This window comes from Dendropsophus ebraccatus, chromosome 3 (assembly GCF_027789765.1).
Source record: "Dendropsophus ebraccatus isolate aDenEbr1 chromosome 3, aDenEbr1.pat, whole genome shotgun sequence".
Taxonomy (NCBI): domain Eukaryota; kingdom Metazoa; phylum Chordata; class Amphibia; order Anura; family Hylidae; genus Dendropsophus; species Dendropsophus ebraccatus.
This window is the reverse complement of record NC_091456.1, coordinates 34,721,133-34,748,391: the sequence shown is the minus strand read 5'-3', so window position 1 is coordinate 34,748,391 and position 27,259 is coordinate 34,721,133. Positions and strand designations below refer to the sequence as shown.

At 43.4% G+C, this 27,259-nt stretch overlaps 2 protein-coding genes across 2 annotated transcripts in view; one reads left to right on the top strand and one right to left on the bottom strand.

Annotated features, from left to right (window-relative positions):
- SVOP (SV2 related protein) overlaps nt 1–4,202 on the bottom strand; it is a 47,949-nt gene extending 43,747 nt beyond the window's left edge. The window contains exon 1 of the mRNA XM_069961394.1: nt 4,075–4,202. Coding sequence (XP_069817495.1) covers nt 4,075–4,109 — 35 coding nt within the window. The 5' untranslated portion in view covers nt 4,110–4,202. The remainder of the gene's footprint in view (nt 1–4,074) is intronic.
- Nucleotides 4,203–10,489: 6,287 nt separating this feature from the next.
- Nucleotides 10,490–27,259, top strand: part of USP30 (ubiquitin specific peptidase 30) — a 28,443-nt gene continuing 11,673 nt past the window's right edge. The window contains exons 1-8 of the mRNA XM_069961393.1: nt 10,490–10,682; nt 16,529–16,638; nt 18,942–19,121; nt 20,074–20,177; nt 21,360–21,458; nt 24,518–24,560; nt 24,710–24,804; nt 26,680–26,739. Coding sequence (XP_069817494.1) covers nt 10,612–10,682; nt 16,529–16,638; nt 18,942–19,121; nt 20,074–20,177; nt 21,360–21,458; nt 24,518–24,560; nt 24,710–24,804; nt 26,680–26,739 — 762 coding nt within the window. The 5' untranslated portion in view covers nt 10,490–10,611. The remainder of the gene's footprint in view (nt 10,683–16,528; nt 16,639–18,941; nt 19,122–20,073; nt 20,178–21,359; nt 21,459–24,517; nt 24,561–24,709; nt 24,805–26,679; nt 26,740–27,259) is intronic.

The window sequence follows — 27,259 nt, the reverse complement described above, 5'->3', positions numbered from 1 at the left end:
CTGTTCTATGGAGAGGGGAGGGGGGAGGAGGAAGGAGGAAGGAGGGAGATTAGTCGGCAGCAGAGAGCAGAGAACAAAGGATTACACAGCAGGAACTGTGTGAAAGTGGCTATTCAGAGGTCAGAGAGGTCAGTGCTGACTTCAGAGGAGATAGCCGGTGATGTAGCTGTAAATTAACTCTTTGTTGTCCTGTTTTGGTGCCTCATCTTCCTCCACCCCTCCCTTCTACATAGAAGAACCATGAAGACAGGTGGGAGAGCTTCAAGCTGCTTTGTCATGATAAAAACGCATTTTTCGGCTAATTAACCCAATTACAAAGTTTCTTAAAATCGCCTGTACTATTGATTTATGAAAAAAAATTTTTTTAAACAACAGGTACAATTTAAGTAAGGTGGGACACAGAATGCGGAAAAGACTAACAAACACAAAGAGCGAAGTCAGAAAGTCAGGTCACAACCAAATTCCACTTTTCATTCCTCACAGACTCTTTGGAAAATGAAAGGTGGAATCTGATTGGTTGCTAGGGGCAACTGGGCCAGTGTCACTTTACACCATGTTTGATAAATCTCCCCATTATGTTTATATTTCCTCAGTGTTTATGTGTATCCAACATAAACAGACGAAGACGATGATGATGATAAAGCTTTGCTGTGCCAGGACGCTCAGATTGGACCAATTAGCTGAAAACATTGGAGGGGGAAAGTAATTTATAGAAGGGTCTGGTGTCTTGCCAAAAGCAATATCACAGCGAATATGTAGGAGCTTCTGGAAGGTTACATAATGAAGATTGTTAATATAAAAGATGAGGACGTATTGTCTGCTATACAATATGGAGTCAGCAGGTACATATTCTTCCCATTAAATATATTTCTTGCCCTTTAGGTATATTTTATGTTAAATTGGTTGTGTTGTGGTAGACTGGTGTAATATTCTTTAAAGGGGTTAAAAAAAAATTATTTCAAATCAACTGGGGTCAGAAAGTGCCAGATATTTGTATTTTACTCCTATTAAAAAAATCTCCAGTCTTCTAGTACTTATCAGCTGCTGTATGTCCTGCAGGAAGTGATGTATTCTCTCCAGTCTGACACAGTGCTCTCTGCTGCCACCTCTGTCCATGACAGGAACTGTCCAGAGCAGTAGCAAATCCCAATAGAAAATCTCTCCCGCTCTCCAGAATGGAAAAAATACACCACTTCCTGCAGGATATACAACAGCTGGAAGTACTGGAAGACTTGAGATTTTTTTAATATAAGTAAATACAAATCTCTGTCACTTTCTGGAACAGCTGATTTTAAAAAACATTTTTTGGGGGGTGAACTAACCCTTTAATATAGATAACAGGTAAACATCAGAGATGAGCGAATCGTGTTCGGGTTCGAGTCCATCCGAACCCGAACGATCGGCATTTGATTAGCGGTGGCTGCTGAAGTTGGATAAAGCTCTAAGGTTGTCTGGAAAACATGGATATAGTCATTGGCTGTATCCAACTTCAGCAGCCAGCGCTAATGAAATGCCGAAAGTTCGGGTTCGGATGGACTCGAGGTTCACTCATCTCTAGTAAACATATAATATTCCTCTGAATGGTATAAGCTTTTATTTTGCTAGTCTTATTATTTTAGTTCCGACCACTTTTCCATTTTTGCTTATAGACATTGATATACGTGCTGCATCTATATACACTGGCATCTAAGCATTAAATATTAAAGGCGATATATGGTACTTGATGGTCCCTTCAGCTGTTTGGAGGGACCCTGCATGTGTAATAACCCCTTCTGGAGTGATAACCGGCCGAATTGGCCCGATTATTGCTCCGTGTAATAGAGACAACAATCAGTCAATGAAACAATATTCGGGCACCAACCGTGCATCATTACGTGTTATAGCTATGCGCGGCCGACGGCTGACACTTCCCTAAACACCTGACACCCCTTCTCCTGTGCTCCACAGCTTTCTGCAGCGTCTGAGCGGCATGTCAGCTGATAGACCACTCAGCCATTCAAAGGCCATGGCGGTCCCTGACCGGGAATCTACGGAGCACAGGAGAGAAGAACAGGATTGGGGACAGGTAAGGTGTCAGGTGTTTAGGCAAGGGCTGCATGGACATCGCTAATGATGTCCATGCAGCCCTTACCGCTCGATTATCGGGCTGTCTAATAGGTCCAGTAAAAGAGTGCCAATCTAGCAGATCAGTGCTCATTTACTAAAATGGTCAGGCCGTAGTTGGCCCATGTAATAGGACCCTAACTGTTCGGGTTCGCCAGTGTTCTCCGAACCCAAATGCTCTGCATTTGACTCCCGGCAGCTGGATAAGTTGGATGCTCCCCTAGGGAGTCCTGTAAAACATGGATACAGCCCTAGGGCAGCATGCAACTTTTCCAGCCACCTAGAGTTAAATGCTGAGCGTTCGGGTTCAGAGAATGTTGCCAAAACAGTTTGGTGAATTTACTAACACTAACTGGGACAGGTGGCAGAAGTATAGAGCTATGCCTGGCAAGAAATGATGGGGAGATGGTCCTTGCTGGAGCAGCGTGGCCTGTTCATACAGCTGATTGACAGGGATGCCAAGAGTCATACACCCACTAGTCTAATATTGACATAATCAATTGCCGATCATGGATCATCAATTTTAAAATATTGGTTTGAAAAACGTGGGATATTAACATAAGTTATTAGTATAACTTATACAACTATGTTTGGATACTAAATTCAGCAGTCAAAATGCTAAGCTATTCTCTTTTAAAATGGCAGGGCATAGCAGCTGCTGGTACTTCTGGCATTTCAGACTTCACATTAGTTTTCATGCAATAATGATGCATTAATTTCTACCAGACGCTTCTGTTAGAATAAAGTCCTGGATTTTAGGGCCTTAAACTGAAGCCATATTATTAAGGTAAGTAGAATAAAGCAGCAGAAACTCCCCAAAGTGAAATAAATACTTTGTTATAGGTCATCACCAGCAAACGAACAAGTGCATTCCAATAGAGCAGGGGGTAGGGAACCTTGGCTCTCCAGCTTTTGCAAAACTACAACTCCCATCAGGCCTGGACTATATAAAGCTATCCCTTAACATACAATATTAATTATTATTATTATTATTGTATGTTGAGTCTGGTGTCAAGTTACGATGGTCCAGAAAGGACCATTGTATGTTGAAAATATTGCATCTTGAGGCCATTGTAAGTTGAGGGATCACTGTATTATATTATTATAATGTATTATACAGTATATGTCAGTTGAGTCTAACTTCAGATATTAGGGACCACAGCTGTTGTGCATCTGTATTTACGAATGAATATATGGATCAATGTGAGTAACACAACCATGTGGAACAAGCACTAAAAGGCTCCTGCATTCTCTTTACTATAGATTTCAAGCACATTTACTATTCTGACTATATATATATATATATATATATATATATATATATATATATATATTATGACACTTTGTAGGATACTAGTGATATATAAATAAAGGGAAATATCTATATATAGCATATTAATACCTAAAAGCATAGGTGCACTGTTTTTGCGCCATTTAATTAACAAATAATAAAATACAGTCCTGGACATTTCCTTCTCTCTGATATGTTTTATAAATTATTACATGTCAATTATACAACCTAATAAGGGACAATATGAGCCACACATAGAGGTTTGAGTACAGGATACTAGAAAAGCAGTATGGATACTTTTTATTGCTATTATGCTAGATATTTAAGCCTTTGCCAGTCTTGCCCCAATACAAAGATGTTACTGTATGCCCGCTGTGCCCACTGCTTGCAGAAGGGAAACAGTTAAATGCCCCCCCCCCCTGATATAAGGCTCTGCGCTGCATTACTGATTGCAATGAAGACGACGGAGATTCTCTGAGTTACTATATACAGCCCTGCTCATGTTTTAGTCATTAACCCATTGTTACTATAGAGGAATCACCGCCTTCATCTATCAGGTGCAATAATATACAGAACACATAAGGGGCCTTATCTGGCTCTTTGGTTGCTGAATACATTAACCGATGTTACACATACATAATGAAGAGGAGGAGGAGGAGGATGATGGTTGAGCTACTCACGGAAGATGTCTTAGCTGGAACAGATCATCCTCCATCTCTGAGCTGTGTGTGGTCCAGATGGCCTGCCTGCTCTCATGGCCTGTCACATTGTGCTGGATTCAGGAGGTCTGCCTGCTGGACAGCTCCTGTGTGTTGTGAGCACAAACAGATGTGTCACACTTCACCAATGGTTCCCTGCCAGGAATGCCAGCCACACAGGCCCTCCTACCCTCCGACATGTAACGGGGCCCCCCATTGGCTCTCCCTCTATTACTCAGATTGCTTACTGAATAGCTATTTCCTATTGGCTTTCCATAGAATCCTGGCTGGCAATAAGAGCTGATTGATAAAACTCAGCAAGTCTGTAAAGCAGACACATTAGTCTTTCTATCGGAGTGGATGTGTACCGGGGGGGAACTGCATTACCAGTATTATAAAAGATTCCAAATAAAACAGCTTTTTTATTGGAACGAAGTGATTTCAATGCAATGTATTATTAGATCTATGTCATCTCACAATATAGTGATGTAGATGGGAGGGCAGGTAATGGAGTCCTGAGAAGCCCACTCCTCCTATACATACTATCTTAATGTAGACCTGAAAGTGTACATCTGGTCACTGTTAACTCTGCCTATTAGGCATGGGCTACACGCCAACATGTTGTGCAACGGTAAATCGCATCCAAGATGTGCAGCCAAAATATATTGTGTGACTTCTTGTTGTGCAACTTTATTGCAGTTGTGATTTAGCTGTTAAAAAAAAAGGAGAGAAGTCGCAGTCTCATGCCATTTGTATTGAGGTCCATGGTACAAAAGGTACGTGCGACTTGAACGTGAACTGCAACAAAAAATCCAGTTTGGTTGCATTATTTCACAATTATTAGATGTAAATTATTATTATAATTATTATTATCTTTTGAAAGATCACAATGAACGATTTTTCGCTCATCGTTTGATCGTTCGCTGTGTTTACACGGGGAGATTATCGCTCAAATGCGATCGTTATAGCGAAAATTTTAACGATATATGTACCGTTTAAACGCACCAATAGGGTCCTATTGCACAAAGCAATTTTTAACGATTATTGACTAACAATAAACGATCGCAAACAAGATTGTGTATCGTTAACCGGAAATTGTTCACCATGTTACACAGAACGATGGTCGTTAGTTACGTTATTATGATCGGTTACTCCATCTGATCCCAGCAAAACAATGAACAATGTGCTATTACTCTGAACGATTAGTGAACAAATGCGGAACTTGAGCGAACGAACGTGGAATTACAGTGAACGATTAACAATGAATTTAGGTTCAGATCTAAAGGCCCTATTCCACAGGCCAACTGGGGGAGCAAATGAGGGCCTTAAATCAACAATCAATGACATACTAACGATTTTTCGATCGTTGCCAGCAATTACACAGAACGATTATCGTTTAAGTTCTAACGATATAACGATTTTTCGCCTGATAATCGTCCTGTGTAAAAGGGCCCTTAAAGGGGGTGGTGAATTTCTAACAAAATTCATAGGTGTAATTTAATATTTATCTTATGGCTTTAACTTCAGTCAGGGTCTACTGCTGAGCCCCTGTCTTAGGATATAAGATGCTTCTCCCTCCTTTTACCCCATCTTGCTCGCCCTTGCAAACAGCGATACTCTTCATAAGGTGGCCAAGCATAGAGGAGCATGTGGGGAAGAATGGGGGAACAAGGAAAGGGGGAGGGCTCCTAAGATCTCAAGACCAGAGCACAGCAGGCACTCCTGACTGTAAGCAGGAACTATACCATTACTAATAAATTATACTTATGACTTTTGTTAGAAAAAAAGGACTGACCCATTTGTTGCCAAACAAGCAACATGGGATCCATGAATACAATTAATGTATACAATGGAGGCTTTCCCAGAACATATGTTAAACATAAACTTGCTCAGATCACACCTGTGTCATTTTTAGATTTATTGAGCACTAGGTAGGTAGAGGGGTCCCCACGAGTGTAGACAGGAAGAACCAAAACAAAGGGTGACTTGACTCATGTGGTGGACACAATATTGTACAAAACAATACAATACATGTATATGTGTACTTACAATATATGTGTATTTACAGAGCAATCGTGTCCTCATTCAAGGAGTAACAATTTATAAAGCCCCTTTATAAATAGAGCCCCTGATGGTCGGGAATGTCGTCCTATAAGGCCCTAACTACCAAACTAGGGGACCAATGGTTTTGGCGTACCGTACATCAGGCAGGATATCCCTTCCACTCGAAGAGATCAAGAGGAGATTGAAGAAATAAAGGTGGGGAGAAAAATTAGTTTTCATAGGTCCTTGCAGGCTAAGTACTGAACAAAAAGGAGGAGGTAATAGGGAGAAGCATGGGGGGGAGGGGTGTGTGTGCCTAAATAAAACCCACTATACAAAGACCAGTATTTCCTCCATACACTGACCCATATGAGAATGGTTCACAGGCTCTGCATGCCATATAAGTGATAACAGTGCAGTTACATCCAGTGATTCACATGGGCATCTTCTCTGATACAAGTTGCTCACTTTTACTTTTCTTCTCTATCTGGTCCAGTCATCATGAAAACATTTCCTGGTGACCGCCTCATATGTGCAGAATCTGACATTTTAGGCTTTCGCTCTTGCACCATCCTCACCTCTATACAAAATGCCCGGAATGGGGGGCGCGGACTCAGAGTCCGCGCGATTTAGCATTTTTTCAACTCAAAGATACGCCGAAAACCTACTCCACCTTTCAGGTGGCGTAGGTTTTCGGCTGTGCGCACCGACGCGCACGGGATTTATGTAGAGGCAGTCCGCCTCTACATAAATCTCAGTAGCGCCGGAGATGCAGGGACATTTATAAGTCCGGCGTAAAAAACGCCGGACTTAATAAATGACCCCCTAAGAGTCTTAATGTATATTTATAACTTTTGTGGTTAAATTGTATTTTTTTTTAAATTAGCTGTAAAAAAAATGTTTAATTAGGTGTTACGGGTGTTACGAAAGGTTCAGTTTGAATGGAATGGCCCATAGGCACCCTTTGTTTTCATACAGTAGTTAGATCCCTCTGTGCCCCCATATATTAGTTAGGGTCCTTTGTCTCCATATAGAAGTTAGGCTCCTCTGTGCACCCATATGGTAGTTACTTCCCTCTGTGTCTCCATATAGTATAGGTGTCCTCTGAGCCCTCATATGGTAGTTAGGTCCCTCTGTGCAGGTAGACCCCTCAGTAGGTACTATACCCCAAGTGGTTACACCCGCCTACTGGTAGTCTCCCTGGTAGGATGTCATCCACTTTCACATCCACTTGTTGTCATCCACAACAGCTCTTTACTCTCTCAATCAGTTTAAGGGCTAGGCGCTGCACCCGGCATCTAAGTGGCATCCCCTGGAGTACCTGGGCACTTTAGTTTGAGGCCCACCAGAGGACTCCCTGGTCAGGAGGCTAATTTGAGTCTTGAAGGACTAAAATGAACAGGCAATATTTTATGTTTTATTAGAGTCAGTTCTTCTGGTGGGAAGCAAGCACCCCAGTGCAACACTGGATCTGTTTAACAGATATTTTTTTTTTATGTTTAAATAGTTTTTTATTAAAGTTTTTCCAAAAGAAAATAAGCATTCCAATGGGATACACAGATCCCTAGGCAGTGGCAATGCACAATTAATGGCCACAGATATCTTTTTAGCTTTATCATGACCCATTAAACAAAAGCCATTATGACATACTGATTAAACAGATCAGTAACCTCACTTGTTTAACAGATCTGTTGCGGCCACTTGTGGGTTGCAATGTGTCCACATTGGGTGGACACATGGATGACATGGGTGACAGAGTCACTCAAACAGGCAGTGTGGTAGTCTTTATTAAATTATTGAAATTGTATTACCTTCATATTCTAGCTCATTCAAGTTAATAAAACTCTTTAATTATATTAGTTAGATACATTGTATGGGTTATTTTATGAATAATAAATTAGAACTATAGAGGTTATATATAAAATATATCACAGACCGCTCAGTTAAAGTGCCAGGGATATTCTTGGCTTGGGTGTAATATTCTGCAGAAAACAGTAAGCGCAAACTATATTGTTTTTCTGAACAAAGCTAATGGAGGTGTAAGCGCTTGTTGACATCCTAAAAATAGTTTGTAATTCCACCCTTTCAAGCTGTCTGTGTTCACAACAAAAGCCAGTCACATGTGTATGGAACAGATCCATACTAGTTGATAAAAGACAATGGCACATGCTGTTCTTTGTTTACGTCATCAGATACACAATGACATACAGTTTTAGGCTATGTTCCCACTACATAAAAATGACGGTCGTCTTTTAGCGCCAAATGGCGTCTGTCTATCAGTAATAGACCAAAAGGCCAGGTAATCAGAAAGACCACCCTCATTTTTAACATATAATAGTCTAAGTGTCATGAATATCTTTTTTTCCCCCTCTCCCTCTACAAACAGCAAGTGTTTTCATAAACCCCAGTCTCTTTACGAAAGCCAGAAAAGAGTCATTTTGGCACCTGTTCACATGGTTTTCAGTGGGTTTGCGTTTTTCTGTTGGATAAAATAGCACAGACCTCTAAGCTATTCCATAGAGCAGGATTCTGTCTAGGTAAGAATATATAATATAAACAGTATATATATCACCAGCACTATATCACAAAATGCAAATGGTTGGAGGACCCCTTTAAAAAAGTCTCTGGAGTATCCCTTTAGGCTGTGAGTGAATCAGCTTCGTGGCTAGTGATTTGCTGAGGGGCCCTTCACTGCACAGACAGGGTAGGAAGTGCCAGCGGTAAGCGGTAAAAAGCCAGGAAGACACTAGGGACCGTGGAGAGGGTTGGGTTAACACTGCGTTTAGCAATCTGTTTGCGTATACGTTTGCAAAACGTACACACTTTATGAAAAAAACGGATGCAAAACTGGATGCAATTGTGTGTCATCCGTTTGGATCTGTTTTTCCATTGACTTCCATTATAAAAAAAAAAATGGATCAAAACGGGTGCGTTTTTTTAACGGACACAAAAGCAGTGTTGACTACATTTTTCAGGCCGTTAAGAGTAACCAATTAAAACGGATATGTTGAACAGATTGCAAAAACGCAGTGTGAGCCCAGCCTAAGTAATAATTTTACTATTTTCTATACACTTTAATCAGACACCAACCGCGCACCTTCTATTACATGTAGCGATGTGTGGTCGGTAGCAAATGTTTTTTTAAACTTGCTGAAAGACAACAATAAGCCAATAATCGGCTCCTCAGCTGAATGTTTTCTTTATTAGGGTATGTGCACACTACAGAATCACTTCGCCCCCGCTTGCGGACCCTGGCGGTAGCGCGCATCTCCGCTGGTCCCATAGGCTTCATTCTATGGTTAGCCAAATTCTTCCATCCGCCTCAAAAATGAACCCGCTCATTCTTCAGGCGGACGGAGGAATCAGGCAGACCATAGAATGAAGCCTATGGGACCAGCGGAGATGTGCGCTACCACCAGCGCCTGCAAGCGAGGGCGAGCTGCAGAATCCTTGTCGGGTGCACACATCCTTGCATACAAGTATATCTGCCTCATTGGGCAGATAATCGCTCCGTGCAGTAGGTACCTAAGGCCTTATTTACTGTAAAGTTGTCCATGATTGAGGAGCCGCAATCAGGAATTAAAGGGGTTATCCAGTGCTACAAAAACATGGACACTTTTCCCCCTACTGTTGTCTCCAGTTCAGATGCAGTTTGCAATTAAGCTCCATTTACTTCAATGGAACTGAGTTTCAAAACCCCGCCCAAACTGGAGACAACAGTAGGGGGAAAGTGGCCATGTTTTTGTAGCACTGGATAACCCCTTTAACTTATTGCCCATTAATTTCAACTGTGGTATTTACACATTCCGTGATTTCACAGATCCGCAATCCATGGCTCAAAAACATAGGACATGTCCTAGTGCAGATTGACATTGCGGTACGGATTAGCCAATAGAAGTCTCTGGCATCCATGACGTCCGTGAAAAACATGGATCAAAGCTAAGCAAACTAGTTACATTTTTTTCACTGATTCAACATTTTTGTGGCTATGGATGCATCCAGCTCTCATTGGTTTTGATAGGTAACAGGTTTTATTTTAAGATATCTTTAATAAATCTGCCCTAAATTTGTGTCCAATAAACATAGCTGTAAAAAAATTTTAAGAAATCACTTATGGCGTTTTATTACAGAGTAGGTTATTGGATATTGGTATGTCTTAGTACTGTTTATGAGGACACTGTGCATAGTGGCGACTATTGTGGAACAATGAGATCAGCTACTGAAAGAGTTAACTGTGGCTCCCCTCTCATGCCTGCCCTAGTTTTCTACATCAGGGTCCATCAGAATGCATCACAGCCGTCCACAGCAGTGAAGACTGGGTTGCCATGGTAACTAACCCCCAGCGGTAGGAGTGAGTAGTGCGGTCCGCAGCTTTAGCGTTCCGCGCTACAGTTCCGGTGTTCTTTACTTTCAGTCTCGTCAAGAACAAGAACCAGGAAGAATTAGTTCCGCTTTGCGGTGTCCGCTCTGGGCGTGATGCTCAGCGGCTCATCCCGGGCCTCTGAAGGGAGATTCGGTGTGCCGTTGCGCACAGGGCCTGGTGGCAGGTTAGCAGCGGGCCCGGCGGGAAGGGAATGAGTGTGTGGGAAAGTGCCGGTGCGGGTTATGTGGAGGGAGAGTGTGTAGGCCGCAGGAGCTCCTCACCAGTGTGTACACGGGTCACTGCTGGCGGACTGTGACCTGCTGCCCATACACACGGATCAGGGCCTGTCCTTACTGTCTGTGGTGATAGTTACACAGGTCTCTTACCACACACATACAGCTGCTGCAGAACTACAACTCCCTTCAGCCATTGACTATCTGTGCATGATGGGAGCTGGAGGAATGGTGCCCTAAAGGGGAATTCCACCTAAGTTTCTGACGTGATATGTGTCTGTCAGAAAGTGAAAAAAATACAATAAAATAAATTATGGTAAATCCCCCAGTATTGATGCTGTGTACTACTACTGTACTGTATATGCACTCCAGCAGCCTTATACAGTACAGGATGGGAGATGGTGGTGCACTGACTGTACTACTACTGTACTGTATATGCACTCCAGCAGTCTTATACAGTACAGGATGGGAGATGGCGGTGCACTGACTGTACTACTACTGTATTGTATATGCACTCCAGCAGTCTTATACAGTACAGGATGGGAGATGGCGGTGCACTGACTGTACTACTACTGTACTGTATATGCACTCCAGCAGTCTTATACAGTACAGGATGGGAGATGGCCGTGCACTGCCTGTACTACTACTGTACTGTATATGCACTCCAGCAGTCTTATACAGTACAGGATGGGAGATGGTGGTGCACTGACTATACTACTACTGTACTGTATATGCTCTCCAGCAGTCTTATACAGTACAGGATGGGAGATGGCGGTGCACTGACTATACTACTACTGTACTGTATATGCACTCCAGCAGTCTTATACAGTACAGGATGGGAGATGGTGGTGCACTGACTGTACTACTACTGTACTGTATATGCACTCCAGCAGTCTTATACAGTACAGGATGGGAGATGGCGGTGCACTGACTGTACTACTACTGTACTGTATATGCACTCCAGCAATCTTATACAGTACAGGATGGGAGATGGCGGTGCACTGACTATACTACTACTGTACTGTATATGCACTCCAGCAGCCTTATACAGTACAGGATGGGAGATGGCGGTGCACTGACTGTACTACTACTGTACTGTATATGCACTCCAGCAGCCTTATACAGTACAGGATGGGAGATGGTGGTGCACTGCCTGTACTACTACTGTACTGTATATGCACTCCAGCAGCCTTATACTGTACAGGATGGGAGATTGTGGTGCACTGACTGTACTACTACTGTACTGTATATGCTCTCCAGCAGTCTTATACAGTACAGGATGGGAGATGGTGGTGCACTGACTGTACTACTACTGTACTGTATATGCGCTCCAGCAGTCTTATACAGTACAGGATGGGAGATGGTGGTGCACTGACTGTACTACTACTGTACTGTATATGCGCTCCAGCAGTCTTATACAGTACAGGATGGGAGATGGTGGGGCACTGACTGTACTACTACTGTACTGTATATGCACTCCAGCAGTCTTATACAGTACAGGATGGGAGATGGTGGTGCACTGACTGTACTACTACTGTACTGTATATGCGCTCCAGCAGTCTTATGCAGTACAGGATGGGAGATGGTGCACTGACTGTACTACTACTGTACTGTATATGCACTCCAGCAGTCTTATACAGTACAGGATGGGAGATGGCGGTGCACTGCCTGTACTACTACTGTACTGTATATGCACTCCAGCAGTCTTATACAGTACAGGATGGGAGATGGCGGTGCACTGACTGTACTACTACTGTACTGTATATGCACTCCAGCAGTCTTATACAGTACAGGATGGGAGATGGTGGTGCACTGACTGTACTACTACTGTACATGCACTCCAGCAGTCTTATACAGTACAGGATGGGAGATGGTGGTGCACTGCCTGTACTACTACTGTACTGTATGTGCACTCCAGCAGTCTTATACAGTACAGGATGGGAGATGATGGTGCACTGACTGTACTACTACTGTACTGTATATGTACTCCTGCAATCTTACACAGTACTGTACAGGATGGGAGATGGTGGTGCACTGACTGTACTACTCCTGTGCTGTACATGCACTCCAGCAGTCTTATACAGTACAGGATGGGAGATGATGGTGCACTGACTGTACTACTACTGTACTGTATATGCACTCTAGCAGTCTTATACAGTACAGGATGGGAGATGGTGGTGCACTGACTGTACTACTTCTGTACTGTATATGCACTCCAGCAGTCTTATACAGTACAGGATGGGAGATGGTGGTGCACTGACTGTACTACTACTGTACTGTATATGCACTCCAGCAGTCTTATACAGTACAGGATGGGAGATGGTGGTGCACTGACTGTACTACTACTGTACTGTATATGCACTCCAGCAGTCTTATACAGTACAGGATGGGAGATGGTGGTGCACTGACTGTACTACTACTGTACTGTATATGCACTCCAGCAGTCTTATACAGTACAGGATGGGAGATGGTGGTGCACTGACTGTACTACTACTGTACTGTATATGCACTCCAGCAGTCTTATACAGTACAGGATGGGAGATAGTGGTGTACTGACTGTACTACTCCTGTACTGTATATGCACTCCAGCAGTCTTATACAGTACAGGATGGGAGATGGTGGTGCACTGCCTGTACTACTACTGTACTGTATATGCACTCCAGCAGTCTTATACAGTACAGGATGGGAGATAGTGGTGTACTGACTGTACTACTACTGTTCTGTATATGCACTTCAGCAGTCTTATACAGTACAGGATGGGAGATAGTGGTGTACTGACTGTACTACTCCTGTGCTGTACATGCACTCCAGCAGTCTTATACAGTACAGGATGGAAGATGATGGTGCACTGACTGTACTACTACTGTACTGTATATGCACTCCAGCAGTCTTATACAGTACTGTACAGGATGGGAGATGGTGGTGCACTGCCTGTACTACTACTGTACTGTATATGCACTCCAGCAGTCTTATACAGTACAGGATGGGAGATGGTGGTGCACTGCCTGTACTACTACTGTACTGTATGTGCACTCCAGCAGTCTTATACAGCACTGTATGTGAAGCCTCACCAGTTCCAAACTCACCAGGTACAACCCACCATCCATGCTTGCAAAAACTTTCAGATATCGAATAATGTTTGAATTTTGAAAGTTACTTCCAGGTAAATTTTTGTTCGAATACCGTGGTATTACTGTACTTTAAGAATGGGGGCCGAAAGTGTTTGAGAACCGAGCAAGAGTTTGAGAACCAAAGCAAACTTTCTTTGAAAATACTGTTTGAGTTCTGAGCAGTTTGAGAACCAAGATACCATTGTACTTCTCTTCTTTTCTGCACTGATTCCATCTAGCAGGCAAAAACTCCAATGCTTAGGTGTCTCCTCTGTTTTCTCAGAAACACGTACATGAGGAACAATGTCCTCAGCGCCTGCCCTTTCAGTGTCTTCATACACAGCCTATGTTCTTTCGTCTGTCTGGCAGCTGGTGGCGATGACTCTAAACAGCCCAGCCCGCAGGCTAGGCAGCACGAAGGGGGGTTGCTCTGGGCGAGCCGAGGGGGTTATTCCGGGCTACCCACTATGCATATTCATATATGCATAGTGAGTGGCACAGGAGGGGGCAGACTGGGCAGGCCAAGCTGATGCTCTTAAGCCCCTGATTAGCTTAGGGGCAATTAGGGAATACGAAGATAATGCGGAGGAGAAGAGAAAAATGGTTAAGAACACTGCAGTCATTGGGTAAAAAACTTCTGCGGCATATCAGCAGGTTCATTGGAAAGGACCTGATAATAGTGCCGCTTTAAAGAAGTCCAGCTAAATTTTTTATTAAAGTATTGTATTGCCCCCCAAAAGTTATACAAATCACCAATATACACTTATTACGGCAAATGCTTATAAAGCGCTTTTTTCCCTTCACTTACTACTGCATCAAGGCTTCACTTCCTGGATAACATGATGATGTCACTTCCTGGATAACATGGTGATGTCACTTCCTGGATAACATGGTGATGTCCCTTCCTGGATAACATGGTGATGTCCCTTCCTGGATAACATGGTGATGTCACTTCCTGGATAACATGGTGATGTCACGACCCGACTCCCAGAGCGGTGCGGGCTGTGGCTGCTGGAGAGGATGATGGCAGAGGGACACTGAGGAACACAGGGCACTGGAGGGACACTGAGCATCCCTCTGCCATCAACCTCTCCAGCAGCCACAGCCCACACAGCTCTGGGAGTCGGGTCGTGACATCACCATGTTATCCAGGAAGTGACATCACCATGGTATCCAGGAAGTGAAGCCTTGATGCAGTAGTAAGTGCAGGGAAAAAAGCACTTTATGTGCATTTACCGTAGTAAGTGTATATTGGGGATTTGTATAATTTTTGGGTGGCAATACAATACTTTAATAAAAAATTTAGCTGGACTTCCCCTTTAACAGTTGCTAGAGAGCCAGATAGCATCTCCAGTTATGAGAACAGGAGTAAAGCCTCCTACTAACCTGTAAGTATTTACAAGTGTTTATGTAATATGTAGGCTTCCTTGAGATTGGCTGTTTAGGCACAGGTGAACGACTCCCGTGTGGTCAGTATTCCTACGCCACGGATCAGATTGACTAACCGGGCCATACTGTAGCAGTAAAACACTGTCATTTTGTTCCTGGTTCAGTCAAAGAAATGTGGCCCAAAATAACTCACCCCTCCTGTCTATCCATTGCTTTATATCCTAGGACAGGTTCAATTCACCCAGGTGCTTTACTTCCCCACAGTAGTTGTTGGATGCCTAATGGTGCGTTTACACAGAGAGACAGTATCCGACAGATCTTTAAAGCCAAAGCCAGGAACAGACTATAAACAAAGAACAGGTCCTAAAGAAAAGACTGAGATTTTGCCTCTTTTCAAATCCATTCCTGGCTTTGGCTCCAATAATCTGCCAGATAGATCTCTCTGTGTAAATGCACCATAAAGGACCTTCTCTGACATCAAAGCCGTGTAATGGCCCTATTCCACGGAACGTTTGTCGTTCATAAATTCGCTAAAACGACCGCTCGTTAACGATAATCGTTCCGTGGAATAGATGTAAACGATCGAACGACTACAGCAAAATCGTCGTTCAGTCGTTATAAAATGTTTTTCAACATGTCGAAAAAAAATCGTTAGTCTTTCAACGATAATTCGCTAATCGTTTTGTTGAATTAGAAATCGTGAAATCGTTCACCCAATGTGTTGAAAAACTAGGTGTGTTGTATTCAAATTATCACCCCGGCGAACGTTTTAAACGAGCATGTAACGACCGCAAAGTAATCGTTATCGTTCATGTGTTATATGTTGTCGTTCGCAAAATATAGTCGTGAATTAATCGTTAACGAGCGGTCGTTTTAGCGAATTTATGAACGACAAACGTTCTGTGGAATAGGGCCATTACTCTTTGGCAGCATTGCATAGGGGCTAGCAGGCGTCAGCTGAGTGTGAATGCAGTGAATGTCCTTTCGGCGGAGCAGTGAGCACTCGGGTGACTTGATCCTGGCCTTGAATAGGGACAAAGTGCACTGAGTTTACCTATGGCTTTCCTCTCTGACACATAGAGGGTGTCTCTAGCTGGCGACCTTCCATCTATGCCCTTTGTGTAGTATTATGAATACTCACCATTCTCATTGATAACTTGCATTATGATTTGACCTAAGAACCTGGGATTATAAATGAAACAATGATAGTATATTAGATGAGATTTGATATGTATCTTTAGATGTTCAGATGTTAAAGCTTATTGCTTTAACAGATATTGCTATTTCTTTTACTTCAGATGTAAAATGATGAAGAACTGGGGCATGATTGGTGGGATTGCAGCGGCTCTGGCGGCCGGAATATATGTTCTGTGGGGGCCCATTACAGACAGAAAGAAGCGCAAGAAAGGTAAGGTAACCAGCAGCTAATATATTCCTGTTGTATAGCTACCTACTATACACTATAGTACACTCGGTACTATATTTGTGTTGTGATTGGCCTGTGTAAAAGGGCCAGCGATCAGCCGACGGACAAGAAAACATCCGCATATCTTTTCACAACTCTGCAAAGCAGATGGGATAGGAGCCGTCTATTGTTTTCTATGCACTGGGGCTGCCGAAAGCATCTGTGTATGTGTTGTACGGCGACTGCTCCCAGTTCTGCAGATTATGATTAATTAAAAAGAACCCAAAACACCAATGAAAATTTAACTATTTTATGAAACATCATTTCACTATAACAGAAATAATAATAAAAAAGTGAAACGTTTTCTTTTAAGCCGAAATACACATGGCAGACGGTGTACTCTTTTAGTTAGATGCTATGGGCAATATCTTCTGCTATATTCCCCCACAGTACGATACTTAGAAGCCGTCTGTTGGAGGTATACGTTTTTCCCAGCATTTACTTCAAAGAGTTTTAAGATAGTGTGATATGAGCAGGGATTTAGTGACACGTGCAAAGATTAATTTAATGCAATCGTATGTGTATGAGCTCACACCCAAAATATACAGTCATGTACAGTTTATATACACATGCTCACTAAACTGACATGTACATGTACCCATACTCATTTGCATACACACACATACTCGCACACTCATACCTGCAAGTACACAATCACACTTAGACATGCACCCTCGCATACACAGATGTGCTCTTTCTAAAATGTTTACTTACCTAAGTGCATACGTACAGTATACACACTCGTGTACATACAGTCACATACATACACCCATGTTGGCGTACATTCACACTCTCACATACATACCTACCTATGTACACATGCAGACACACACATGCACACATTTACAGGCACATTTGTGACCAATACATGATATAACAAGTATAGCAATTAAATTTGAATAAAGGTACACAATGGCCGAGATGTATCTCTGCCTGAATTTTGGCTGAAAAAGCGCACACAATTTTTCTGCATATTTATTATAAATTTTAAACACTTTCCCACCACTTCGTTTTTTATGCAAAAATGGCGCGTAATCTATTTTGCATCAAAAAATGCACCTGAATCTGGCTGAATATTCTGGCAGACTTCAAGCCAAGTAATAGATGGTGTAAACTTTGCACCAAAAAACTAGACAGTCTTTAGGTGATTTAAAGATTGTCTAGTCTAAGTTTGCACTTAAGGCCCTAATACACAGAGCGACTGTCAGCCGTATTTGGCTGATTATTGATTCATGTAATAAATGGCAGCTGATCGTTGTCTTTTGATCTTTTTTAACATGTTGAAAGACAACGATAGAAACGATCCGCTGCTGTTTCCCTGCGTAACAGGAGCGGCGATGGCCGACCTCCAATATCTCCTATGGGTTCCCCGGACTCTGATTGCCCGTGTAATAGGGGCTTTAGACAGTTTTAGTGAATGTGGGCCAATGTTCATAAAACACCAGTACAGAGCAGATAAACATAAAATAAAAACACACCTCCCCCGGCTGTTTTCTTCCCTGCACTCACCCTCACTATAGACGAAGAAGCAGTGCGGAGACATGCCAGATGCCATGACAGGACACACAAGGCCTCGGTGGTCTGATCATATTGCTGTGTCCTGGCCCCTGCTTGCCCCTGTCACCCTCCCCTGCTTCCGGACTCAACAGAGTTGTCAGGAGCCCTGACAACTGACAGGAATGACAATAGCAGCGTAATTATACTGAAGCTGAGGGGTGTAAGCGATTTCAGTGCTGGGGTAATGAGGCTGTGCCCCTTTGCTTCAGTATAATATTGCTGCTGTCAGTATTTTTACACCAGGTAACTGAGGGGAGGAGAGAAGGAGGGGGGATCTGTAACACTGACTGGAGTCATCCTCCGTGACCATCATGTTCTCCAGAAGACACGTCCCAGGGAGAACAGCAGGGAGTGCTGCTCTAGCCGGTTACCACCCCAGACCTCTCCATATGGTCGACCCTGGTCGAGTCCTGATGCTGCAAGGCCATAATGACAACCATGCTATCAGTGCACATAGACAGGAAGTTTAGCCTGCCGGAGCAGGAGGTGCAGTGCATGCTGGGACTAATATAAAAAAGCTATCCACTCAATAAAGAATGTTGTCACGTATAACTTGTTCCTGTGGCAAAAAATAATTTTTTACAGAAGTGTCCCTTTATGGTTTCAGGCGCATAGCCGAGTTATTGACATTGAATTTTCAGTACCATTACATAGCTGTTCCTATCAGTTTCTGTTCTTCTATTCACTAGGTCTTGTACCCGGACTGTTGAATTTGGGCAACACTTGTTTTATGAACTCGTTGCTGCAAAGTTTATCTGCCTGTCCGTCTTTTATTCATTGGTTGGAAGAATTCACATCACAGTATCAACTAGAACAGAAGGATACAGCACATAAGTACCTGTCTGTTACTCTGCTGCAGCTTCTAAAAGGTCATATTAAAAGAATAAATGCTGTATAACTATTTATGAGGCTTGTATGTTATCATGTTTATTACAGATCTGTGGCCCATCCTGGGATAAATAGTAAATGCTATTCCCTATGAAATAGCAATTTTGAAGCATATTTTCTTATAGTTGTTTGTTGTACCATTTCTCTGTTAGTGGGAATTCACATGATCCGTGCACAGAAGGTGTTATGGACCAGAATCAGAGACCTCCCAGCGTCATATTAAGACATAATGCTGGGAGGTCTCTGATTCCAAAACATTGATAAGTTTTAAAGCAGTCCGAAAGATGCGATCAGCCAATGAATCGGGCATTTTCCTGGACTTCAGCTGATTGCTGTCACTTTTACATGGGCCGCTACTGGATGAGAATCGGCCTTTGGAAAAGACCCTTAAACAGGAGATGTGCATCCGATAGCAAAGGAAAACTGACAAGCATGGACATGCATATATCCATATCCAGAACGTGCAGATCCGGCAACCCCTCTCTCTGGCTCTTCCATCTTGCTCTCTGGCCACCGGCAGTATCTTCAGACCAGCAAGCAGGACGCGAGAGCCAAAGTGCGGAATGCCGGATCACACAGCAGCCCTGATGGTAAATATGCACTGCATGTGTGATCTGGAACCTGACAGTATGGATATATACATATTTGTGCTGTCAGTTTCCTTGGCTGCACAATACATTATCAAGTATCATTTGTGCAGCCCAGCCGCTCGATTATTGTGCAGTGTAAAGGCACCGCGAAAGAGCTCCGATGTCTCTGGTCCGCACTCATTTGCATGCTTGCACTGCCTCATGTTGGGTCATGTAAAAGGACTCTAACAGAAAATGGTATAAATCTGCCTTTTTGGCCATCCAAAATCTCTAGTTTATGGTCATCTTAGCTATACACTGTGAAAAGGTTTTTATTGTTTTACTTTCTTCCATCACTATATAGCGTTATCTAATCAGGAGGCTGCAGAAGATGAGGTGTTGGATGCCAGTCCTCTTCTAGATGTTCTAAGAACATACAGGTGGCAAATCTCTTCTTTTGAGGAGCAGGTTAGTTAATGTCTGCATCCATTGTTGTAAAAAATTTTCGGTATCAAAGTTTATACTCAGTATGTGTAGTTTGTGTAGCACAATAGTTTGTAGAATTTACAAGAAGCTAGGCTGGACATTTTTACTGACATATGGCTTAAAGCGCCACTATCAGATATGCTGATATGCCACAGAAGCCCTTTACCTTAGGAGTAGATTGATGTTAGAAACGCTCCTCTGCGCCTCTGCATTCTTCTTAAATTCGCTAATTGCCCCTATGCAAATTTGGGTCTTAAGAGCATTTGGAGCATCGCCTGGGTCCGGGAGCACCACTCCGCCCCGACCAGTCCGCCCCCTGCGCCCCCTCCCCTCCTGTTCAGCTCGCCCAGCCAGCCTCCTCCTGTGCCGCCCAGCCCGCTCCGCCCACTATGTATATTCATATATGCATAGTAGTGGGTCTTGTGACTGCGCGTGGGGATCGGATATCCCTATAAGCATTCTATCCCCAGACCAGCGTGCCTGTCACCTCCCGGGATCTGTGCTGCCGCAGAGGGGTCTGATAAGGCGTGTAATCCCGACCGAACATGGAAGCGTCTCCAAGCTTGGGTGCTTGGACATTAGAAATTTGAACGTTTCTTCTGCCCTTCTGGCAGGGGGAGCTCTTCTAACTCTCCTTATGACAGAGGTGCCTTCTGGAAAAGTGTAAATCTGCTTGTATTGGCATCTGTGACACTTGTACAAGAATTAAAGGAGTTATCTAGGTTCAAAAAAATATAGCTGCTTTCTTTCAAAAACAGAACCATCCCCGTCCTTGCTTTGTGTGTAGTATCACAGCTCTGCTCCATTCACTTCAGTGGAACTAAGCTGCAATATCTCACACAAACTGGGGACAAGAGTGGTGCTGTTTTTGAAAGAAAGCAGTTATGTTTTTCTCATCCAGGATAATCCCTTTAATGTGTTGATGCAACTTCTGCCATCAAATGTAGCTAAACAACTTTGGCCTTGTCGACCCCCAGCATGCACTGGAGTGCACTGCTGCAGACCAGCTTATACACCGTAGTAAATAGGATCTACATCATACATGTAAATGATTTAAAGCGCTCTGTTTTGCTTGTGTTTTGCAGTTATTTTCTTATAAAAAAATCCTCAAAAATACTGTATGTGCAGGTTGTCTCAACTCAAATTTGCTTTCTAATTCTGCAGGATGCCCATGAGTTATTTCATGTGTTGACATCATCATTGGAAGATGAGAGAGATCATAAGCCTCATGTAACACACCTGTTTGATGTCAATGCTTTAGAAGTAAGCGTTTCCTTATTTATTGTAGTTGTTAACATGTTTAATAAAATAATAGACATTTTGATATATCTTTAAAGAGAATCTGGAGATAACTGTTTGAATAACGAGGACTCTGAGCACCTAACACTAGTTCTCTCCATTATGTGCATGTGCCCAGTAGTCCTCGATATTCATGAGCACCAGCTCTTTCTGCCAACTGAACGCTGATTGCCAGTTTTCTATCTATACTGTGTATAGGCAGACAGCTGTTATTCAGCAGACAGAGGGTGGAGGGAGTGGTGCAGCATGAAGTCTATTATCCTATATATCAGGAGAACGGCTGAACTGAATGATGTAAGTAATTCATTGGTCTTTTCAGCATTTCCCTCACTAGGTTATGCCTCCCTCATCTAAGGCAGCATAAACCAAGTGACAGCTTCGTTCAGTACAATATTCTCCCAGTGGAAGCCATAGAAGGCAAAATTTGGGATGTTTTTAGTTATTTTTATCTGGTCAATGCAATAAAGAAAAGTTCCTTTTTAACCATACTGTAATAAGATATGTCTTGTTTAACTAGTCTGCAGTAAAGATGATCACAACTAGAGCTAACTTGGATCCGTCCGTCATTTCATTAGCGATGGCTGCAGAAGTTAAATGCATCCCTAAGGCTGCCTGGCAAACATGGCTATAGCCGTAAGCTTTATCTATGTTTTTCATAATTCTCTAGGTCTGCATCCAACTTCTTCAGCCACCACAAATCAAATGCCAAATGCTCAAGTTCGGACCAACCAGAGCATGCCCGAGTTGCGCTCATCTCTAGTCTGCAGAAATTAAGTCTGGAGCAACAGGGAGTAGATTAGCATACCTCCTCAGCATACCGCTTGCTAAATAAAGAGGAACTAGGCACATTGTGATCTGTGTTTGACACTCATAATTCTCTGGTAGTTGTGGGACTGAGGACATGCCAGAGAACTTTTGGACTTTGGTGGACTTCTCATGCAAGTCCTCTTTTGTTTTATAGCAAAGAGAACATTTGTAGGAATTGTATTTAAAAAGGTGTTTGGCTCACCAGGTTTAAAGGGGAAGTTGAGAAAAAATTTTTAATAAAGTATTGTATTGCCCCCCAAAAGTTATACAAATCACCAAGATACACTTATGGGAAAGGCTTATAAAGTGCTTTTTTCCGGGAAATGGTGATGTCACGTCCCGACTCCCAGAGCTGTGCGGGCTGTGGCTGCTGGAGAGGATGATGGCAGAGGGATGCTCAGTGTCCCTCCAATGCCCTGTGTCCCTCAGTGTCCCCCTGCCATCATCCTCTCCAGCAGCCACAGCCCACACAGCTCTGGGAGTCGGGTCGTGACATCACCATGTTATCCAGGAAGTGACATCACCATGTTATCCAGGAAGTGACATCACCATGTTATCCAGGAAGCGAAGCCTTGATGCAGTATTAAGTGCAGGGAAAAAGCACTTTATAAGCATTTCCTGTAATAAGTGTATATTGATAATTTGTATAACTTTTGGGGGAGCAATACAATACTTTAATAAAAAAAAACCTCTCCTTTAAGTTCTTCTTCTTGCTCTAGACCAGGGGTGGGGAACCTTTTCCATGTCGAGGGCCGGTCGGGCATTAATAAAATGATTCGAGGGCCGCATACCGTGTGCGGCAGTTAGTAGCGTGGGTTTGCAGCACCCGGGGCAAGGCAAAGTATTGTTCCCCCAGTGCCCCTGCTATTGTAGTTAACCCCCCCAGTGATGCCCCTTGTAGTCTAGTTAACCCCCAAGTCATGTCCCTGGTAGCCTAGTTAACCCCCCCAGTGATGCCTCTGGTAGGCCTAGTTAACCCCCATCAGGCATGTCCCTGGTGGCCTAGTTAACCCCGATCAGGCATGTCCCTGGTAGCCTAGTTAACCCCCCCAGTGATGCCTCTGGTAGGCCTAGTTAACCCCCATCAGTCATGTCCCTGGTGGACTAGTTAACCCCGATCAGGCATGTCCCTGGTGGCCTAGTTAACCCCCATCAGGCATGTCCCTGGTGGCCTAGTTAACCCCCATCAGGCATGTCCCTGGTGGCCTAGTTAACCCCCATCAGGCATGTCCCTGGTGGCCTAGTTAACCCCCATCAGGCATGTCCCTGGTGGCCTAGTTAACCCCCATCAGGCATGTCCCTGGTGGCCTAGTTAACCCTCATCAGGCATGTCCCTGGTGGCCTAGTTAACCCCCATCAGGCATGTACCTGGTGGCCTAGTTAACCCCCATCAGGCATGTCCCTGGTGGCCTAGTTAACCCCCAAATAAAAAAAATAAACATCCCACTCACCTTACCTCCGCTCCCACGCTGCCCATGTCCTCTTCTGTCCCAGGTCCTCTGTGCCGGTCTTCTCCTGCAGGCGGCGCGCGATGAAATGACGTCATCGCGCGGGGCCCGCAGGAGACTGAAGACACGCGCCGCTCTGCTGGGGAAGAAGCCGGCATAGACAGCATCCTCCTGTGTCCGGCAGCTGTCACAGACACCGGAGGATGCTGTGTATGCCGGCTCCTTCCTCCTCCAGAGCGGCGCGCATCACAGGGGAGCTGCGGGCCGCATCGGGAGGTCTCAGGGGCCGGATGCGGCCCGCGGGCCGGAGGTTTCCCACCCCTGCTCTAGACCAAGCTTATAGAAACTCTAGTGTAGTAGTACTCTAAGTAGTAGTAGTATAGTATTAAAATATAATCCATCTTAGATTTATGTGGCAAGTGTTTTTGGGGAATAAGATTGCTCTGAATTTTAAAAGGTTGTCCAACCCATAAAATTCTGGTGTATGGGATTTGGCGGTGAAATAAATAAAAAAAGGTTTTATTCTCCCTCCCAGTCCCAGCAGTGCTTTCTCCTTTTATTTCAACACACAGGAAGTGTCTGCTCAATGGCGACGGTGAGGGATCAGGGCAGCTAAATATAACAATTTCTTTTATTTTTTTGTATACCAGTCCAAACCAGTACAGAATAATTTTTGGCTTGGACAACCCCTTTAATGAACATGCTTGATAACCTATATCATTAATGTTTTGTTACATTATGTTTCTGTGCAATATTGTTTGTTTACAGGCTCCTCAGAGCACCAACAGGCAAATTCACTGCAGGACCCAAGGTATGTCCTGGTGCACAGCTGCAAACAAATCATTTTTGTTGAGTTTGATGAAGAAGAAGAATATTTAGTGTTTCTCTAGTTTTTAAATAATAATTCATAAAGAAATTAAGTTGTAAGTACCTACCAAAATTAATTGTTGTCCTCTGTAGGGGTGTTAAACCCCATTCCTAGGCAGTGGAAATCTCAACACCCTTTTCATGGAAGACTAACCAGTAACATGGTATGCAAGCACTGTCAACACCAGGTAGGAATATATCTTCAGTAAATTGTTTTCAAACCTGACAGTCATATTCACAGGGATAAGCATAATCATGAAGTGGTGACTAATTCCTCAGGTATACATCACGTAATGATTAATAAGGGTCTAACCTTTGGCATCAAGTTGGTTAGAGGGAGGAGGCTTTTTCTGTTACCCTATAACCCCCCTCCATGCATGAATAAATTGTGGGTGACTACCCACAACCTACCAGAGCAAAGGCCTTATAGGCTACCTGTCAGTGTATAACTGACAGATTGCCTATAAGGACTAGCAGCTCATTGAGGGTTCAGTTACATGCTACTCAAAGGCCCCATTACATGGGCCAATCTGGAGGAGCAAGCTGACCGACCTGTCAGATCAGTGCTCAATCGCTCCTCGTTCCCTGCTTGCTGCCGGCACTATTACACGCATCAATAGCAAGTGGGTAACAGCAGGGGGCTGTTGGGAGCTGCAGGAGGGGCTTCATAGATGATCTTTAGATTGTCCTGGGAGCCCATAGGACATAGTGGCCAGCAGACCATCACTGTCGTCCTGTTTTTTTGTTTTTTTTTCAACATCTTGAAAGACAAGGATCAGCCGACATCATGCATGTCGGCTCATTGTTGCCCTTTCACAGGAGTTATTACATCAAGTCATTGTCAGCCAAATATGGCTGATCGCTTGGTGTAATAGGGCCTAAAGTTTGTAAACAGGACGGGGCAAGGTAGGGGGTTGGAGTAATTAGAGACAGCCAGAAGCTAATAGAGACTGCAAAGTGCTAACTGTGAGTATCAAATCTCACCCCAGGGCTTGATTCACAGATTAGACTGATCAATACTGCTCCATGCTTCTGCTGCCTGGGTGTGCAGTGCATTGGAGCCATTATAAAGACTAGGCCATGCCTTATACAAGTTACATATTGGCCAGAAGCTACTCATGTGCACACGTGAAAAGCTGCCAGAAATTACAGTTACACTTTAATGGTACGGTGAAAATTTTTAAGTATTGTATTGTATTGCCCCCTAAAAAGTTACCAATATACACTTATTTCGTGAAATGCTTATTAAGTGCTTTTTTCCCTGCACTTACTAATGCATCAAGGTTTCACTTCCTGGATAAAATGGTGATGTCACGACCCGACTCCCAGAGCTGTGCGGGCTGTGGCTGCTGGAGAGGATGATGGCAGGGGAATGCTCAGTGTCCCTTCAGTGCCCTGTGTCCCTCAGTGTCCCTCTGCCATCATCCTCTCCAGTAGCCACAGCCCGCACAGCTCTGGGAGTCGGGTCGTGACACTGCTGCAACAAGGCTTCGCTTCCTGGATAAAAAGGTGATGTCACGACCCGACTCCCAGAGCTGTGCGGGCTGTGGCTGCTGGAGAGGATGATGGCAGAGGGACACAGGGCACTGGAGGGACACTGAGCATCCCTCTGCCATCATCCTCTCCAGCAGCCACAGCCCACACAGCTCTGGGAGTTGGTCGTGACATCACCATTTTATCCAGGAAGCGAAGCCTTGATGCAGTAGTAAGTGCAGGAAAAAAGCACTTTATAAGCATTTCCAGTAATATGTGCATATTGGTAACTTTTGGGGGGCAATACAACACTTTAATAAAAATTTTCGCTGGACTTCTTTTTTAAAGCCCAAAATAGGTGTGGTGTTAAGGGGCCTCATGCAATTTATTCATTTAGAGAGTGAAAAAAACCCTTGTAAATGACAATTACTGCAACAAATAAATATGGTTCATGTATGCTTGAAAATGTTAGACTACGTGGAGTCGTCTGTTATCCCAGCGCAATGACATTAGAGGTTGTGGGCGTATAATATGTCATGTTTCCATCAGCCATGAAAAGCAAAGCTTTATTTATATCTCTCTTCTTTTAGAGCCCAATGAGATATGACACTTTTGACAGCCTGTCCTTAAGTATTCCTTCTGCTTCTTGGGTAAGTATGCTAAGAAAGTAGATGACTAAAACAATTCCCCGTTTTTTTGTTCTGTCTTATAATGTGTGTGAAGATAGATAGATAGTTAGATATATATAGGAAAAAATACCACAAGTCTCTTCAGCTTTCAGTATGAAAGTATCAGAATTTTATTTCAATGCCTTAAAATGCTGACGTGTTTCGAACTCAACAGTCCTTAGTCATGGCTCTTTGTAATCTTATGCTTTAATATGATGAACTGCACATTGTAAATGCATCCCGGCATATGCCACCAGATTAGGCTGGTATCCCCAATATGGTGTGTGTAATGCATGTTGCTGCATTCAGCGTTCCACGTGATAGATAGATAGATAGATAGATAGATAGCCGTTAATAAAAAGTAATATTAGTATAAGATTATGCTAATCCAGCATCAATAAAAACAATATTTGTCAGTGTATCATATGTTTTAGATCAATAAAATGATCGAAAAATAAATGAAAACTCATTTCAAGCTTCGGTAATACAGTCTGTCTTACTA